Below are 19,817 nucleotides of genomic sequence, written 5' to 3'. Positions count from 1 at the left end.
ATGATAAAGAATAATGATGCATGCCCAGGCCATATCTGCTGTTATACCACTGCTGTATTTTTCTATATGTACATCTGATTTGTCAGTGACTGCTGCACGGCGGACGCTCCTGATGGCAGATCACTGCCGAGGTTCTTTTCTTTAGGTGAATGTGTGTTTGCATGATTCCAGTCTGTACAGCAAGAAGGCAAATGCTGTCTGTCTGTGTGCAAAGGATATTTCCTCTCTTTACAATGTGGTATTGTGGTCTGTAATTGGAATCAGACACCCAAAGCTGCAAAAGAGACTATTGGAAGATATGGTTCTTCTTTGAGTGATTGCTCATTTTGATTCCAATTAGGTGTGTGCGCGCCGTGGGCACAGTCTTCGGAAGGTTTTTCCCCTAACAGCCCTCGTCGCATTGGCTGTGGAGCCCCCTGAAGTGGCGCCTTCATGGCGGTGAATATATGCCCCTACTAACCTGCCACCTCTTCAGTTCCTTCTTACTGCCAGTGACGGTCGCTGGAGCTGTGGTCGCTTGGCTTAGCTAGTGCTTCCCCTAGTATTTGTACTTAGCTCTCTGTAAACAGTTATTTAGTTAGTAAGTTAGTTTAGTTAGCTTGTTAGCTAGTGGGGGGTTCTCCTCTCTGATTTGTCTCTTCTGAGGTCTGGGACATGCCTCGATCCCAAGGGTTCAAACTCTGCAGAACCTGCCACAAGCCCATGCCAACGAGTGATCCCCACGACTCGTCTCAAGTGTCTAGGGGGAGAGGCTACTAAGCAGATTGATGCAAGATTTGTAAAGAGCTCCACCTGAGGACTAGGAAAGAAGGGACTTCAGGTTGAAGCAGATCCTGATGGAAGCAGCCCTCCGTCCCCAGCTGGCTCCGGGCCAACTGGATCCAGCACCGAGCACCTCTGTGCAGAACGCTCCAGCCTCCGTGCAAGAAACGGTGCCAAGGAAGGACTCGGTGCTGAGGGTCTCTATGACCAGACACTTCCTGGCACCGAAGCTCGCAGAGGCAGCACGGCACTGCTTGCGCTCCCCAGTGCCGCATGAACGGTACAAGAAGGTGGACAGAGGGCGCTCGCCAAGAGTGGCAGGGTCAGACAGTGCCACTGGGGTGCGTCCTGCGCAGGAGCACCTGGTGCTGATTTCACAGGAGCCAGCACTGTCGACTTCGGTCCTGCAAGGGGACCGTCGAGTCCGGTGCTGTTGGGCTGTCCTCACTGAGCGTGCCAAGTGGAGGAGCTAGAGCTCTCTTCCATCCCAGACACTTTCGAGGCGGCAAGGGACTTGATTGCCATGACAGCTCCGCAGTCCCCCATCAGCCGGGATAGACCTCGGGGGCCGCAACATGCGGCACCATCCAGAGGTAAGCCTGCAATGATGAGGCGCCTGTCACTATCTCCGCGGCACTGCTCTCCACGGCACCGGTCTCCAGCACTGTCCGCCCGGCACTGGTCCCCGGGACCGCCACTGCGGCACCGCTCTACGGCATCTTCCCCGCAGCACCACCATGGTCTTCGCACTCAAGATCCTGATCATCGGACTCTGAGGCGGAGGCCTATTACTCAAGGCGCAGCCAGCACCGATCAGACCGCTGCAGACATAGACAGGACGTAAGGATTGTGTCGTGGCAAGCACAGAGGCAAGGGCCCGAGCAATGGCCATTCTGGACTCCGTGGGCCTACCACCAAGCCCAGGGCACGCACTCTAGGGGGTCCCACTCGGTGGTGTCAGAAGCACGGACACCTCCACCAGCCATGGACCGTCCCACCCCTTGGGGCTCCGAAATAGCATCAGTGCACGGCGCGGAGCCACGTCCAGATCCTGGGCCTACCACCAGCACGAAGGAGCATGGCACCGAGCAGGACAAGTCCAGAGGGCCAGGAGAGTCCGGTGCCTCCTCTGACCTCATTGCCGTCCTCTCCGGACAGATCAGTGGTGGTGTCTTCCTCCCCTGGGCCACCCCCTATTGACAGTAGAGTACACCAGGGCCTTCTGCATAGGGTAGCTCACAATGTGGGACTGCAGGCTGAAGAGGCAGTCGAGTTATAAGACCCGACATTCTAACCCCGGAGGGGCTGTCTTGGGTGGCTTTGCCCATCAACAAGACTATTCAGGACACTACAAAAACCCTGTAGCAAACCCCTCCCTCCATTCTCCCTACACAGAAGGAGTTGGAGAGGAAGTATTTCATCCCCTCTAAGGGGTGCGAGTAGTTATTTACTCACTCGCAGCCCTGTTCGCTTGTTGTGGACGCAGTGAATGAAAGAGCGGCGGGGCAGCCAGGGCCGACTCCAATGCCTGGAAGGTTTACTCGACTGGAGGGCTCCAGCTCAGGATTACCAACCAACAGGCAATGGACCAGCCATGGACCGTCCCACCCCTTGGCAATCCTGAGCAGATACATTTCAACTCATGGAACTCCATGTTGAAATTCAAGGAGTTGGTTCCACCTGAATCCAAGGCAGAGTTTGGGGCCAGAGTGGACAAGGGCAAGGCAGTGGCACGGACCTCTTTACAGACCTCACTGGATGATGCGGACTCAGCTGCGTGAACCTTGTCCTCAGGCATATCCACAAGGAGGAGTTCATGGCGCCAAGCATCCGGCTTTCCTCCTGAAGTACAACAAACAATTCAGGACCTGCCTTTTGATGGCACGGGCCTTTTTGTGGAGTAAACAGACTCCAGGCTTCACACCCAAGAAGATTTGCAGGCTACATTAAAGTCACTGGGCCTACATACCCCGCAACCCAGCGAAAACATTTTAAACCTCAGCCTCCACAGGCAGGACTTCTCAAGGAAGCGGGGCAGGAATGGCATAAGCTTCTCCATCCTCCACCCAGCCAAGGCTAGCACTTGGCGAGGCAGTTGTCAGGCTCTAAGCAGGCCTTTCGAAGGTGCGCCCTGGGGCAAAGCACCAGTTTCAGTATCGGATCCTTCTCCCTGTTTTCTGAATCGTCTGTCCCACTTTTACCGTGCTTGGTCCCAGATAACTTCGGACCACTAGGTCCTTTGCACGGTAGAAGTGGGATATTCTCTCCAATTCCGCTCCTCCCCTTCCTCCCATCCCCCTTGCCCATGCCTCTTCAGGGTGTCTTCTCATGAGCATCTCCTCATGCAGGAGATCCAAACGCTCCTCGCAGTGGGAGCAGTGGAGGAGGTTTCTCAGGAGCTGTGGGGCAAAGGGTTCTATTCCCGTTACTTCCTAATCCCCAAAGCCAAAGGGGGTCTCAGACCCATCCTCGATCTGCGAGGCCTCAACAGACTCATAAAAAAGTTGAGGTTCCACATGGCCTCTCTAAACGCAATCATTCCATCTCTGGATCCGGGAGACTGGTACTCCACCCTCAACCTCAAGGACGCGTACTTCCACATAGCTATAATTCCAGCTCACAGGCGTTTTCTCAGGTTTGTGGTCAACCAAAACCATTTCCAATTTACGGTCCTCCCCTTTGGTCTGTCAGCGGCCCCTCGAGTGTTTACCAAATGCCTGGCAGTCGTAGCCGCCTTCCTACAATGGAGGCGGGTGCAGGTATTCACATACCTTGACGACTGGCTACTCAGGGGACGATCCAGGGAGCAAGTGGAGCCCCAGGTCAGCTTTTAAGATCCACCTTCGACGGCTGGGTCTCCTTCTCAACAAGCACAAATCAACTCTATCCCCTACGCAGAGAATAGAGTTTATCGAAGCAGTATTGGACTCAGGTCAGCCCAGGACATCCCTGCCGGAGTCTTGGTTTTGGACAATGACAGACATCATACAAAGCTTCAAGCAGTATCCCTCCACCACAGCAAGGAACTGCTTGAAGCTCTTCAGCCGCATGGCAGCCTGTACATATGTGGCACAGCATGCGAGGCAGAGACTCAGGCTTCCCTAGGCCTGGCTGGCATCAGCCTATCAGTCAGGGAGTGACAAACTGGACAAGGTCATCACCCTCCCGGCGCCAGTTCTCGAGTCGTTCGACTGGTGGCTCAGCCAACAGACAGTATGTGCAGGAGCCCCAGCCCTCCCTATCCCTGGTGACAGATGCATCAGCATTGGGATGGGGTGCTCACCTGGGAGACCTTCAGACCCAAGGTCTCTGGTCACAAGATGAGCTCTCACTCCACATCAACATCAAGAAGCTGAGAATGGTCCACTTGGCATGCCAGACCTTCCAGGCCCACTTGCAAGGGAAATGTGCAGAGGTGATGACAGACAACACAACTGCAATGTTTTATATAAACAAGCAGGGTGGAGCTTGTTCCTCTCCCCTATGTCGGGAAACCCTCAAACTGCGTCTGACCCACATGCCTCTGACGAAGTGGGTATTCACCCACAAAAGCTTATGCTCCAATACGTCTGTTAGTCTATAAGGTGCCCCAGGACTCTGTCACTTTTTACAGATCCAGACTAACACGGCTACCCCTCTGATCCTCAAATTGAGGAACTTCTGCATAGCCCACTGTATTCACCTGGAAGCATCCTACCTCCCAGGTTCCCAGAACAAGTTGGCAGACTATCTCAGCAGATCCTTCCACAATCACAAGCGGTCTATCCGGCCGGACGTGGTGCACAGCTTTTTCCAAAGGTGGGGAGTTCCCAGGGCCGGTGCTACCGTTAAAGTAAACTAGGCGGTTGCCTAGGGCGCCAAGATTTGGGGGCGCCAAAAAGCGGTGCCCCCAATTTTTTTTTTTTACAGCATTCATGGGCTGGGCTGCCAGTGGTGCACTGACACGTGCGGCTCAAACTCCCTCTCCCAGTGCAGCGGCCGCTCCACTTCTCCCGCCTCCCAGGCTTGCGACGCCAATCAGCTGTTTGGCGCCACAAGCCTGGGAGGGGAGGAAAATTAGAGCGGGAGCGGCATGCTCGGGGAGGAGGTGGAGCAGAGGTGAGCTGGGGTGGGGAGCTGCCCCACGGCTCCCCAGGGGGGGAAGCTGCTGCGGGGGGGGGGGCGGGGGCGCAAGGTGGAAGTTTCACCTAGGGAGCGAAACTTCCTTGCACCGGCCCTGGGAATTCCCCAAATTGACCTGTTCACCAAAAAGAGCAACAGAAAATGCCCCTAGTTCTGTTCCTTCCAGAATCATAGTCCAGACTCCCTTGCGGACATGTTCCTCCTCCCCTGGACGGACCATCGGTTGTATGCATTCCCGCCGATTCCACTCATCCACAAGGTTCTGTTCAGGATCCACAGGGACAAGGGTACCATCATACTGATAGCACCGGCATGGCCTCACCAGCACTGGTATACCACACTCCTGGAGCTGGCGGTGGACACTCCAATCTCGTTGCCCCTGCTTCTGGACCTGATCACCCAAGACCACAACCATCTTCATCACCCCAACCTCGAGTCTCTTCACCTCATTGCTTGGAAGCTTCATGGCTAAACACGATGGAGCTGACGTGCTCAGAGCCCGTTAAGGAGGTCCTGCTGGGCAGCAGGAAACCCTCCAGCAGGGCTACCTACCTGGCCAAGTGGGAAAGGTTTGCAATATGGTGTTCTCAAGGTCATGCTCCCCCGATGCAGGTCCCTATACTGCTCATCTTAGACTACCTACTGCACTTAAAACATCAGGGCCTCTCAGTATCATCTCTCCAGGACCATACGGCTGCCATTATGGCCTTCCACCAGGGAGCAGCCGGCCGTTCAGTCTTCACCAACCTGATGGTCAGTCGCTTCCTGAAAGGTCTGGAAAGGCTATACCCGCAGGTTAAGCAACCAATCCTGGTGTGGGACCTTAACCTGGTCCTTTCCAGGCTAATGGGGCCCCCCTTAGAACCTCTAGCAACCTGTTCATTGCTCTACCTATCATGGAAGGTGGCTTTCCTAGTCGCCATTACGTCAGCAAGGAGAGTGTCTGAGCCTTAACCTCCAAACTTCTTTATACCGTTTTTTATAAGGACAAGGTGCAACTTAGGCCTCATCCAGCCTTTCTTCCAAAGGCGGGCTCCCAGTTCCATGCCAATCAGGGCATTTTTCTACCCGTCTTTTACCCTAAGCCTCATACAGATGCTCAGGAGCAAAGGTTGCACTCATTGGACGTTCAGCGAGCTCTGGGTTTTTACACTGAACGCACCAAGCCATTTTGTAAGTCGAACCAGTTGTTTGTGGCCGTTGTGGATAGAATGAAAGGCCTTCGGTGTCATCACAGACAATTTCATGGTGGATCATGTCCTGTATCTGGGCATGTTATGATCTGGCGAAAGTTCCAGCCCCTACTCTAATGGCACATTCTACATGAGCACAGGCCTCCTCAGTAGCATTCCTGGCCCAGGTCCCGATCCAGGAGATCTGCAGGGCGGTGACGTGGTCCTCGGTTCACGCTTTCACCTCTCATTATGCTATTACCCAGCACGCCAGAGACGATGCAGCGTTCGGCAGAGCAGTGACTCAATCGGCGACGCCACAAGCTCCAACCCCACCTCCTAGGTAGGGCTTGGGAGTCACCTAATTGGAATCGACATGAGCAAGCACTTGAGGAAGAAAAAACGGTTACTCACCCTCTCGTAACTGTTGTTCTTCGAGATGTGTTGCTCATATCCATTCCAAACCCGCCCGCCTTCCCCTCTGTCGGAGTATCCAGCAAGAAAGAACTGAAGAGGCGGTGGGTCGGCAGGGACCTATATTCACCGCCATGAAGGCGCGACTCCAGGGGGCCCCACAGCCGACCCAAAGTGGGCTGCTAGGGGAAAACCTTCCGACAACTGAGCACGTGGCGCGCACACGCCTGACTGGAATGGACACGAGCAACACATCTCGAGGAACAACAGCTACGAGAAGGTGAGTAACCGTTTTATCTCACTTTGGATAAAGCAGTAAGACTGTGTCAGGCAACAGAAATCATTCAAGTATCAGAGGGGTAGCCATGTTAGTCTGAATCTGTAAAAAGCAACAGAGGGTCCTGTGGCACCTTTGAGACTAACAGAAGTATTGGGAGCATAAGCTTTCGTGGGTAAGAACCTCACTTCTTCAGATGCAAGTAATGGAAATCATTCAATAGCATAAAAATAATGGAAGGAAAACAGGACACTGCCACTCTAGATAGAGTGACAAGAGAGACAAAAAAACTGGCAGGCAGGCAGGCAGTACAAAACAAACAACATAGAGAAGTATGAAAAAGGCAAAGCACAAGGGTTTGCAAGGGAAAGATTCAAGGATTGCTCAAGATGGGGACAAAATTGACCTCAACATTGGCCAGTTTTTGGTAAGCGCTGTAATATTTGTAAGAAATACAATCATTGTGCCAAAGTCTGCAACCACGTTCAGCAACTGCGGAAGAGGAAGCGAAGCCTGTATGCTTATACAGTAATCCAGGAAGAGAGCACGGGCAACAGCTCAGGAGTTCTGTCTAGGAACTGAAGAGGAAGGAAGAGATGAATGGACAATTTCCTTAGACACTAATGGGACTCTTATAACCTACACATTGTGCACTGATGCTCAGGTGAATGTTCTTTCAGATATTAGTGTTAAAAGTTTGAAAAAAATTGGGAACATGGTTAGCAAACAGGTTAAACTGAAAGCTTATAATGGGGGAAACTCATTCCTACATGTGTACGAGCAGTGACAATAAAAGATCAAACAGAGCTGATAAACTTTGAGATAGTGCAAGGGAATAAAGCACGTACATTGGATTTAAAAACATGCCCAGCCCTTGGGCTGATACAAAGAGTGCACGTGGGAGAGGAAGTAAGGGACACATTATCCAGAACATTTGATAAAACTGTAATAGAAACAGGGGTGGAGTCCGACATAGTGCACATCAGACGAATAAAAAAAATTGTCCAGCCTCAGGCAGGAAGTGGAAAGAATTTTCTCAGGCTACAGCTAATGGTGAGACTTTACAGAGGGTATTAAGGCTATTACTACAGGGTGGCCAGAACATTACATCCCATGTCCCTATTGACAGTTTAAAGCAGAACTATCGGTTATTGCTGCATGTTGTTTAGAGAAACAACCAGGAGTCCGATGGCACCTTAAAGACTAACAGATTTATGGTGTTATGAGAGCACAGTGGAATCCCATTAGCTTATCACTGAGCCTACTGAGGTGTCACTCTGTGCCTAAGTACTCCTCCAGTGCAGACTCTGCAGTCCAGAGAGTATTTCTGCCTCTCGTGTGTGGGAGTTAGGATGTGCATTTGCATAAAAGTGGGCATGTCCATCCGCTCAGTGACGTGTACCAGTCCTGATGTTCCTGCGTCATATAATTCAGATGTTTCTCAAGGGCATTAAGATCTAATTTAGGAAAACAATCAGCAGCAGGTTTCAGAGTAGCAGCCGTGTTAGTCTGTATCAGCAAAAAGAACAGGAGTCCTTGTGGCACCTTAGAGACTAACACATTTATTTGGGCATAAGCTTTTGTGGGCTAAAACCCACTTCATCAGATGCATGGGGAAATAGTTTTTAGTATGTGTAATGACCCATCCACTCCCAGTCTTTATTCAAGCCTAATTTGATGGGGTCCAGTTTGCAAATTAATTCCAGTTCTGCAGTTTCTCGTTGGAGTCTGTTTTTGAAGTTTTTTTGTTGAAGAACTGCCACTTTTAGGTCTATAATTGAGTGTCCAGGGAGGTTGAAGTGTTCTCCGACTGGTTTTTGAATGTTATAATTCTTGACATCTGATTTGTGTCCATTTATTCTTTTGCGTAGAGACTGTCCAGTTTGGCCAATGTACATGGCAGAGGGGCTATTCCTCCATGCTAATTTTTCCCCCTACTGTTACTCAGTTAACTTCTTGTTAACTGTTTGAAATGGGCCATCCTGATTATCACTACAAAAGTTTTTTTTCTCCTGCTGATAATAGCCCACCTTAATTGATTAGTCTCGTTAGAGTCGGTATGGCAACCCCCATCTTTTCATGTTCTCTGTGTATATATATCTTCCTACTGCATTTTCCACTCCATGCATCTGATGAAGTGGGCTGTAGCCCACGAAAGCTTATGCCCAAATAAATGTGTTAGTCTCTAAGGTGCCACAAGTACTCAGCACTAGCTGTACCTATCTTTGCGTTCTAGGGTGACCAGATGTCCTGATTTTATAGGGACAGTCCCAATTTTGGGGTCTTTTTCTCATATAGGCTCCTATTACCCCCCATCCCCTGTCCCGATTTTTCACATTTGCTGTCTGGTCACCCTACTGCTTTCAGTTGCTTCACTTGGCAGGATATCCAAATTACACCATAGCTGACTCTGTGCTCCTGAAATAATGCTACAGGAGCAGAATAAATAGTATTTCTTGAAAGAGAGAGCTCACTTCCATGGATTCCATCACCTTGCGCTTATTCAATCAGCCTCTGCATATAGACGCAGTGGCGAAGACTAATTACTACAGTAGCCCATCATGAGACTCCTGGTGTATCAAAGGGACAGTACTTAATAGAAATTTCATGTTGTAATTGGCGTGGGATGTATTTGGCTTCTGCCATAGAATATTCTACATCTCTTTGCCTTGCCATGTTTTTCCTCTGGGTACAACAGGAGCTGCCCAGAACCCACCCACAGTGCCGGCAACAAAGGCTTCACGGATCACCTTGTAGTTCTCACTGTGCCCTGCAATTTTGAATGAGGTGTACTTGGCAAATTAAGAGCTGTTGTCAAAAATCTAAGCGTTAGACCCAACGCTCGTTGGTTTCTTTTGAAAATAATCTGAAAGCAAAATATGCAGCATCTCCCATTAGCGTTTATTACTCGTATTGATTGTTTATATTACAGAAGCCCTCGGAGGCCCCCATTAGGAATCAGGCCCCATTATGCTAGACACTGTCCACACCTCTGTGCCCCAAGCACCCCTGTATTCACACCCTACTCACTCCAGTGATAATCATTGTACAAAGTGTGCCTTGTGAGGTGTCATTTAAAAACTAATAACTTGCTAGTCAACAATAACATGGTAAAATGTAGGCAGCAACATTATAGGTAGTTATTAATTGGCTCGTGTGATGTAACAAGGACATATTCAAGACCACATGGCCTTCCCTAGGTAAAGATGTTAAATAGGTTTGCCCTAAACAAAGGACTGGGGGGGTTGCCTCAATTTACATGTAAGCAATAACACGGGCGCTGACTTTTGTTTTTGCCGGTGGGTGCTTTCCACGTTCTATGTTTAACCTATATCCCATTGTTATTCTGGTTTCACTGTGCACCATGTACGTGCTCCTGTCACCTATTGGGGGCTCGGGGAAACAAACATGGAGCTTCCTTCACCACCAGATGCCTTCCTCACAGCTTGAATAAACTTTACTTTGAAGAGTAACCTTCAACTGAATCCATTAAAAGATTCACTGGTCTATAAAGACAGGAGCCCTGAACCTCAAGTGATAAGCAATTGAACCAACTGATTGCTTGTATACAATGTCACTGCATTATGAAAATGTATAGAGTACAGTCTTCTCTGAAAGCTAATAGCACACTGATGATTAATATCATTGTGAAATGTCTGTATTAACACTATATGAGGAAATATGGATACATAGTGATACTCACATCAGGAAGTGCCTATATTTTTTCCAGCTAATCAGGCTGAGCAAACAGCTCCTTGTTTGAGTTTCTGTTTCCATATTTATTTCCAAACTGCAACCCACTGGCTAAGGGGCATCTCTCTTTGTTGGGACAGAAACCTATTGTGCAAGAAGAAAAGTGTCTGAAGAGCTTCATTATGCGCTGTTCTTACAATCCATCCTCCACCATCTGTGTCCATGTCACACTGCACGGTCATGGCGTTACAGTCATGGGAGTCAGAGGAGGTGCCCTCTGGCTAATAGCTCCTTGCAATTCTTTGCTCCTGGATGAATGAAGAATTGAAACAGGGAAATTAGTTCTACAACTGTCCTGAGAGCAGGCACTCATTGGCTACTGTACATTACACTGAGGGAGGAATCAGCCGCAGGTTCAGGTAAGTGGAAAGAGGTCTTTGAGCTACCCTCTCCACCCCCTCACCTCCTCCAAATAGTGTGTGAGCCCTCTAGTATTTCTGTGTTTAGAAACCTACCAGAGCACCAGTGTGTGGCTCTAGCTAGGCCTCGCATGTTGTGAACAGTTAGCAAACACAGTCATTTCGACTCCATTGTGCCTGTGCAGCTCCTTCATATTCAATTTGAGGTGTAAAGAATAAAAGACACTACACCCTGTCCAGCCCTCTGTGTTCTGTGCAAGAACATTTCAGCCAGAGCTGAGGGTCTGGCTCAAAGTGACCTGAGTACTCATGGATCGGAAAAAAAATTTAAAACTTCCACTGTACGTGTCTGTGCAGCCATCTTGAAATCTCTCTATGAGACAGAAGAACTTGAGAAATATCATCACATGATGTGGGTGAACAATTACACTGAGGGAATAGCAAATGATTACACCTATACTTGCAGCGAGCAGTCTGCAAGCAAATCTAGCGCTTAATTTGTGCCAGCGCTGAGCTCCGGCACCTTTGGGCTTGGCCCTTCAAGGCCCCGGCACCGCTGGGCTTGTCACCTCAGATATGAAAGTAAAAAAACCCGCTTGAGCCCCGACACCTCTTTCTTTACAAATTATGCACTGAGCAAACCCATTGGCAGAACTGTAATCCACAAATGATTCACTGATCAATTGCTAACAGCAAACACGTTCATTTTAAAAACAACAAAGTCTCTTTGGCGATGGTCTGAGACCAGGAAAAGGGTAAATCACAGATTTATTCTTTGCAACTTGTTTGTCCACCTCCATTATGCTTTCAGGTTTGGGTTCCCTGGACAGAATGAGATGACATTTAGTGGTACTAAAAAACGCTCACCTTTCTTGCACTGTATATCAGCCTTCTCCTCCGCCCCTGGGTATGAAGAGAAACATCATGGAAGTGAAATGAAACCAGAAAAAATGTGTTTCCTTTTAAACTGCGTAACCATCCCAACAGTGACAGCTGGGATAGCAAAGTATTAGCTATAAAAGGTTTGCAGCTTTGCAAATTATGTTCAGACAACGGCACAAACATCTGTTACCTGAGCCATCCAGTCTGAAGTAGCATATTGGTCAAATGAAGGGGAAAATATCTGTTAAAAAGTACTAATAATGCTAAATGGACATTTAAACAGGATCCCACTCCTTGGGATTCAAACACCCCCCTTCCTGCATTTGGGAAGTATAAGGAGGGGTAGAAGAGTGTCACATCAGATCAATAGATTTCACTTACATTATAAATATTCTCTCTAACACCCAAGGCCATGTGCTTGGAGTTACTGCAGATGCTGCAACATTTGGACGGCCACCTGTTTTGGCAGGCGGGGCTATTTGACTCTTCAGGCAGAGCCTGGCCTATGGGAACACGGTGAGCTCGATCTGGTGTGGAAATGACTCAAAAAGGACATTTTCTAAGCCCCTTACATTTTAGCTTTTCAAAAATGAAACTGGAATGATCCTCCCAGGATAAAGGAGAGGGTCTCGTCTATTGTTTTAGGGACTCCTTTCTCTCCTAGAAGAATACACAATAAAATACTCGTTTTGCTTAGAGATTATCTCCCTGATCCAAGTTCTCACTTCAGCACCCACTTGGGATTCAACTGGGCAGGGAGCTAGAGCAAGGCCTATGCACCAATTACTTTCCACTCAACAGACCAAAGAGGAGCTTAAGGAACGCATTTACCTTGTCTTGCCTTCTGCACTGGCTGAATTTCCCCCTTAGTGCTAATCCTGGAGAGCTGAAAGAAAAACACTCACTCACTCAAATTGCCCGCACTCCTCCATTGATTAAGTACCACAGATTCATGCATATGGCAAAGAAAACACATTATGCAGTATGGATCCGGTGTTCCTAAGCTAAATGGTTAAATCTGTATTTGTTTGTACTGTGCCTAGCACAACGGGACCCTGACCCATAACTGGGGACTCTCGGCACTACAGTGATACAAATTCATAATAAAATAAATAAGATTATTTATTCATTTATCTAATAATAATAAAAAATAAAATGTAAGTAATGAGTGAAGCTGTATTAGCCACATGTGATTTGATTCCTGCAGTTATGTCCTTTGACGGACTGGGCACTTGTGAAACAGACATTATAACATGGCCTGGCCGGGCCTTGCCAGTAGTACCAAGGCCCTCCTATACTTCAGTAGGATTGTGCAATGGAACAGAGAGGAAAATATGGCTCCCAGTCCCTCTTTCACCATGATCAGCACCATAAAGTGCCTTGCTCTGCAGTGAGAAGAAAGATCTGAGTTCTCACCTTTCAGGCCAGGGGGACCAGCAGTACCACTTTCTTCTTGAATAAAAATTATGACCCGATCAGACAGGCAGTGATCTCGATAGTGGATCAGAACGGAAGTTCTGTTGTGATAATAAACAACAGGGTTGCACTGGTGAAACTGAGGAGAATTTGTCCACTCTGTTTTCAAATATATAGTGAAGGGAAGCTTGGAAGTTCTGATGGTCTGGATGCCTAGATATTATAGGGATGGGTGCTTTACAAATAGCTCTAATTAATGTTTGTTTTAAAATGAAATTCCTGCTATTTATGAGAGAACAAATATAAGAGAATTGATCTGAAATCAACAAAATGGAATTCACTAAAGTCAAGTGCACAGTACTACACTTTGGAATGAAAAATCAAACGCACAACTAAAAAATGGGGGCTAGCTGGTTGTGTTACTGAAAAGGATCTGGGGGTTAGAGTGCATCACCAATCGAATAAGAGCCAACAATGTGATGCAGCTGCGAAAAAGGTTAATATCATTCTGGGATTTATTAACAGGAGTGTCATATGTAAGACACTGGAGGTAACTGCCCCACTCTGCTTGGCACTGGGGAGGCCACAGCCAAAGTATTGTGTCCAGTTTGGGGCACCGCGCTTTAAGAAAGATGTGGACAAACTGGAAAGAGTCCAGAAGAGACCAACAAAAATGATACACAGTTTTAAAAACCTGCCCTACAGTTCTGACGGTCCATCAGCAAAGACAATGAACCATAGAAGAGTTTAGTCTTCCTGTGAATGCTCCAGACAGCCTATGAGTAATGGCCGCCATGACTCAGCAGGGCATGCTAGGGCATGTGACCAGACCACATGACACCGAACTCCATTTTGGTGCCTGTAGTTTCCCCACAAACTGGACTGGGAATTGAGCTTGGAACAAAGGATTCCCACTATATGGAAAAGCTATATAAGGTGGGAGTGACATCATCTCTTGGCCTCGCTCCCCACACAAGAGAACTCCTGGAAACACCTGAGAAGCAAAGACTGAACTGGGGGGAGTGCTGGTCCCAGGCTAAAGGGATTTCTAGCCTGTGTACGGAAACGTGGTGGAATGCTTGTATCATCAGCCAGGGTCAGGTGTTACTAATTCAAATCCTATCCATCTAGTATGTTAGTCTTAGTTTGTGTTTTTGTTTATTTGCCAGGTAATCTGCTTTGATCTGTTTGCTATCACTTAAAATCTATCTTTTTGTAGTTCTGCTACTGAAGGCTTGGTCCTGCTAATGAAGGCAGGGGGCTGGACTTGACCTTTCGGGGTCCCTTCCAGTTCTAGGAGATAAAAATATATCTCTTTTATTTAATTCAATAAACTTGTTTAGATTAAAACATTAAACCACTGTGCCTTTAAGTAAAGTGTCTGGGGGTAATTTCAGCTTGGTTAACACAAGCTTATTGTCCATATCTTTCCCACATCGAAGGGAAAACAAGCTATATTAATGAGCTTACATTGTACAAATCCCTGTGCAGTGTAAAATGGTATAATTCTGGCTTTACACTCCAGCAGAGGTGCATGGCTGGGCAGCTGGGCAATTGGCTGTTGTCTCCTGCTCGTCTTCGAGTGGCTTAGGTAAAGCACTAAGGCAGCTCAGTTGGGTGTGTAGTGCCACCTGCTGTCGTGTTGAGTGACAGCAGGGCCTGAAGAGGCTGGCTGTGTCACCAACAGAGCAGTGTGAGTTAGACCAGACCAGCTGCATGGTTAGGGGGCAAAGCGGTTCCCACGGCTCCCAGACTGCACCCAGGAGGGGATAGCCCGTCATAGTGACAATTGGTTGCTTGGATCTTATCTATTTCTGGGAGAGCAGAGTGTGTTTATAAAGCTATTTTCACAGCTTCCCCAGTCAAGTGAAAAAGACAAAATCCAACCTCTTTTTATGCAGCCAATGTTTTACTCTATTACCGCATATATATATACAAAAAGCCAAACAGTCAGTGTATCAGGATTTCCAGTATTGTGAAACACGTGGCGACAGCTCTGATTGCATCTTATCAACTTAAGGAAATGTGTTTGTTTCATAAGGGGAAATCCCTAGTGAACATTCAGTGGGCAGTGATGTACAGGACAGCAAGGCTACACTATCTACACAACACTCCCCAAATGCTTAGACAGAACCAAAGGTATCAAACCAAACAGCTGAAATGTTAATTGGAAAGCTATCCAGAAACAAAGCCCAGCCATGCATTTGCAGTCTAAACGGCTTTTATTTTAGAAGAAGGGAAAATAATAAGAGAAGAAAGAACAAAAGCAAAGTCTCCAGGAGACAGAGCACAATGTTTGCTTCTGTTCCTTAAAGTCTGCAGCTGAACCAAACACAAAAAGGTAGCTCTCCATAGACTGCAGACACCTAGATATTTAAAGGTGCATTACACAGAAAAACTCCCAATTGTTACCATGTTGCGTACACATTACTTGCATTAAGAGGAAGCTGCTCTCCAAGCGGAACAACATTTGTTTTCTTTCTCACAGTCGGGAAATCACAGCAAGAGATGGACTAAAACCAGGATCACAGAACGGAACAGCTCTGAAATTTGGAGACGTTTGGATCCAAATCTGAATTTGCAAGCGTGGGCCCATCTCTCATCTTAACCATATTAATATTAATTGCGCCTTAAAATAAAAAAAGCTTGAGAGAAGAACACAAACAGTCCAACTTTTAAAAACGGATCCGGCCAGGAGAGCAGAAGTCCTGACAGCACATGGTCACTTGATGAAGGGGTGGTAGCACCTGCAGTGGCAAGGGAGGACACAGCTATGCAGGGCACCAGCCTGGTTTTTAGACCATTTTAGGATTTCCATTCCCCGAGTGTCTGGAGATGGATTTGATGGCAGACATGACAAACTTGGTGTCTCAGGAAGAGGAGGGAGCCACCCAGTGCTCTCCTCATAAGTCTGATCTCTCTTCTTCACCTGTGTTCCAGTGGGTGCCTGGGGCAGCTCCGTTAGCTGGAGAGGCGCTGTGCTATCAGTGGTGGCCGCAGGTGGAAATGGATGAGAAACGATCAAGTGAAAAGTAGTGGCTGCAAAATGAGGTGAGTATCTCCCACCCTCAGGCAGGGGAGACCCTGTCCACAAAAAACACAGAACGTGCATTAAAAACAAACATACATATGGCGAAAAACCATCGAAGGGCTTGCCTACATGAACATTTCATTTGCAGCAAGCTGGGGTGCGAGTCTACCTCACAATAGCCTGCCACACACTATCTGTGTGGCCCCGGCTGATGGACACGAACGGTTCATTAGTGTGCTTCAACCTACTCCCTTTTCAACGTGCACTAATGAACTGTTAGTGGGTGTCAGGAGGGTCCACGGTTAGTGCGTGTCAGGCGAGCGAGGGGTAGGTTCACACCCCAGCTTGCCGTAAACTAAATCTTCACATGGACAAAAGTCCTTTGTAGCCTGATCAGAGCTGAATGCTCACCTCAGTGGGAGCAGCCTGCAGCGGTCCTCCAGCTGGGCTAAACCGGCCTAAATTTCATTTCAGAGAACTTATAGGAATAGCCATGACCTTTTCCTGCCAACCAGTTTATGCCAGTAGCATGCTTCTCTTGTCTCTCCCGCCAATAAAATCCATTCAGGTTGGAGTGATGACATCCATTGTACCACCAGGCCCCCAGGCAGTCTGTAGCACAGTTGTCTGTGCTCTGATCATTGTCACCGTCCTTGGTTGAAAAGGCCATGCCCTTGTGAACCGATAGAGAATCCCCTGGGGAAAAACACAAATGCCGTTGTTTCCATTTATTGCTGATCTCTCTTGGAGACTGTACCACTTTAGATGCCTAAATGGGAGCGAAGGTCTTTAGCAAACTTGGCCCATAAAAATCAACCTTTATTAACTGGTTTTGTTCATTTTTAATCTTTGCATTCTGCATGCACGTTGAGGGCTATGCTAGCTGAATTACACAAACGGATTGTATGAACAAATTGTCCCTGTGGGTACTAACTGTAGTTATCGCACTGTGAAATGTAGGTGCGGATTCAAAGGTTCAGAAAAATAATGCTTTTCTTAACGACATATATTCACCCCATATTAGCTAGCATCGCTGTATGTAATTGTAATTTTTTTCCAGGAACAAAGCTGTTTTTATCAAACAATTAGCCTACTTGCTTTGGGGGGAGGGGAGGAAATCCCATAATTTTGGGCAGGGAAGGATTTGGGGTTTATGAGTATTTTGCTCCCACTCTCCTAAAATGGAGAGCCATCAACCTCCTCACGTGTTGCCAACAGAGCGAATAAGGTTATTGTACTTAAAAAATCTCCATCCTTCTCGATATTGCACTGGAAATTGGTGGGAGGGTTGGGGAAAGACTGGTGTACATTGAAGGCATTAGCCTAGGTCAGGTAGGTATGACTGTGGCAAACCGGCTCAAACTCTCTACTCCCAATGGGACCCTCCTAGAATTTCAGATCCATTATAATTTTATCAGGTTCAGAATTCCTAAAAACAATCTTCAGTTGCCTCTCCAGATGTGCAGCTCTATAATATTTGCTCTCAGATCTTCTAAAGTAGAATGGCTGAACAGCAATCCTTTTCTCGAAATCCATAGATTGCTTGAGGAGACCGCTTAATAATGCAGTGTCTAGGTCTAGCGTTACCATTACATTTAATGCAATGCTTTAAGGGCACATATTTCCCAAAGAGGCTTTGCCCACAGGGAGTAATTTATTTTGCTTCTGGCAGAGGAAACCCTCCGTTTCTCTTCAGCGTGCAGGATTTCCAGCTGCTATGACCACTAGAGAATAAATCCAGAACCCACCTGCAGTCCCACCAAGAAAGTCTCCAAGGACCAGCTTGTATTTCTCAGTCTCCCCTAATATTTTGAATGACTTGTACTTGGCAAATACACGGTTGTCTTCAAAATCCCTGAGATCAATGCGCAGTTCCTGGGTTCCTATTACAAAAACAATTTGATAATAAAATGGTCAGCAGATTCCATTAAGGTTTTTGCACAGACTTTGCTGGTGGATCCTGGCCATGGGAGATTCAGGTGCACGGGTACCATGCCCAATTGCTTTTACTAACTGTTTCAATCTGCTAATCCCCTTCCTCTCTGGAGTTTATTTATGATCGTTTTTCCTGGCAGGGTTGTAAAGAGACAGATGCCTTTGACAGCACTTCCAACCTTGCTCTGTACCCTGTGACTGTGGGGAAGGACTTGGTGGAAAATAATATATAGCATTTTTCTAGGGGGTCATCCAAAGGCCTCTGAAGGCAAGTAAAGACACCCAGGGACTTTGGATCAAATCCCCAGTGTATTTTATCTGTGTGTTAACATGCTTTGCAAAGCACCATTATCCCCCTTTACAAATGGGATAACTATTTCTCAGAGAGTGTTCAGTAGCAGAGACAGGACTAGAACCAGGAGTCTTGGCTGCCCACCCTCACTCCAGCCAATCAGTCATTTCCAGCAGCAGGTACCACTCTAGGGCCTGTTTCTAAGGGAAGAGGTGGAGAAGGGCTTACTTGAAACAACTATAAGAAAAAAAAAATGCATCAGTGATTTATTCACCAATTGACGTCAGCAGGTGGATATTGTCGTTCCCCAGCCAGAATTCTGACAGCCGACTGCCAAAACCTCTCTTGTACGAATTCCAATCATGGAAAAAATCCACCAAACCATCCACCTGTTTCTGGAAAACCTGCAGGGAAACGAAAGGGACTTAGCCATCAAATTTCCCATTTTGTTCCCCTTTCCTTAGGACAGGCTCCAATTTACATTGGCCAAATCCACTTCAGTATTATGTGGCTAAGCACAGCTCTGCCATCGTCAGAGTGATGTGGTTTGAATACTTCCCTTAGGTCAAAGGACAAACAGGGATGCAAAGTGGAAATGGTCCAGCAGTTACAGTTACATTCAGTATGGTCACTGTGTCCACCAGCGTGGGGGAGATCGGGCTGCAGCACTACATTTCTAGTAGGAGAAGATATTATGGTTGGCTGGGATTTTTAAGAGGGCTCAGTGTCAAACTAATTCTGTTCCCACTGATGTCAAGGGGGAAACTCACTTGGATTGCAGCGGGAGCAGACTTAGTACAATGCGAAGTACTTCTGAAAACCAAGCTTTGCAGTTCCAGAGATTGCTTTGGACACAAAGGCCCAGATCCTCAAAGGTATTTAGGCACCAACTCCCATTGAAATTAATGGGAGTTTAGCTCTGAAATACCTTTGAAGATCAGGGCCTAGGTGCACAGAACTACTCATAACACTTTCCTCCCTTCCTGGCTAGATACATCACTCCTGAATAACGCAGGCTTATCAGACGCCTGCAATAAGCCATGCCATCACGTGATATAGACAGTGGTTTCCAGAAAAGGCGTGGAAGACGCTAAAACAAAATTCTTTTCAGTGTCATTCAAATCTTCAGGTTAAATCCAAGCCAGGCTCAATGCCAGCTTCTGCAGGCACTGACTCTGACAGAGGGCCTTGGGCTGGGAAGTCTAGCAGGAGGAGGAAGCCAAGGCAAAAAGGAACAGCAGCCTCTCCCTCAAGGGACCCGTAGCGACCAATGCAGCCCTGAAAGTCGGCAGCACTGCTCCAGGAAATGGGGATGGGGGTAACCCAGGCAGCACAGCCTTGCTGCCAGCCATAATGGCTTAGATCCTGTGGAGCAATGACGTTTCCTGAGGGAGGGCAGCCC

The 19,817-nt window shown here is 47.5% G+C and overlaps 1 protein-coding gene across 1 annotated transcript; it reads right to left on the bottom strand.

Moving 5' to 3' along the window:
- Positions 1 to 15,120: 15,120 nt before the first annotated feature.
- LOC117867189 (ficolin-2-like) lies at positions 15,121 to 19,767 on the bottom strand. Its single transcript, XM_034752014.1, has 4 exons — positions 19,750 to 19,767; positions 18,690 to 18,819; positions 17,937 to 18,071; positions 15,121 to 16,884 (listed from the first exon to the last, which is right to left on the bottom strand). The coding sequence occupies exons 1-4, from the start codon at positions 19,765 to 19,767 to the stop codon at positions 16,637 to 16,639; spliced, it is 531 nt and encodes a 176-aa protein (XP_034607905.1). The 3' UTR covers positions 15,121 to 16,636.
- Positions 19,768 to 19,817: the final 50 nt, after the last annotated feature.

Source organism: Trachemys scripta, chromosome 17 (assembly GCF_013100865.1).
Source record: "Trachemys scripta elegans isolate TJP31775 chromosome 17, CAS_Tse_1.0, whole genome shotgun sequence".
NCBI classification, from domain to species: Eukaryota; Metazoa; Chordata; order Testudines; family Emydidae; genus Trachemys; species Trachemys scripta.
This window is presented reverse-complemented; position numbering and strand designations above follow the sequence as displayed.

Coding starts and splice junctions, on each gene's coding strand:
- LOC117867189 (XM_034752014.1), bottom strand. Junction 18,072..18,689: donor CCACCTGCTGACGTCAATTG/GTGAATAAATCA, acceptor TTTTTGTAATAG/GAACCCAGGAACTGCGCATT. Junction 16,885..17,936: donor CTTTCTTGGTGGGACTGCAG/GTGGGTTCTGGA, acceptor GTTTTTCCCCAG/GGGATTCTCTATCGGTTCAC.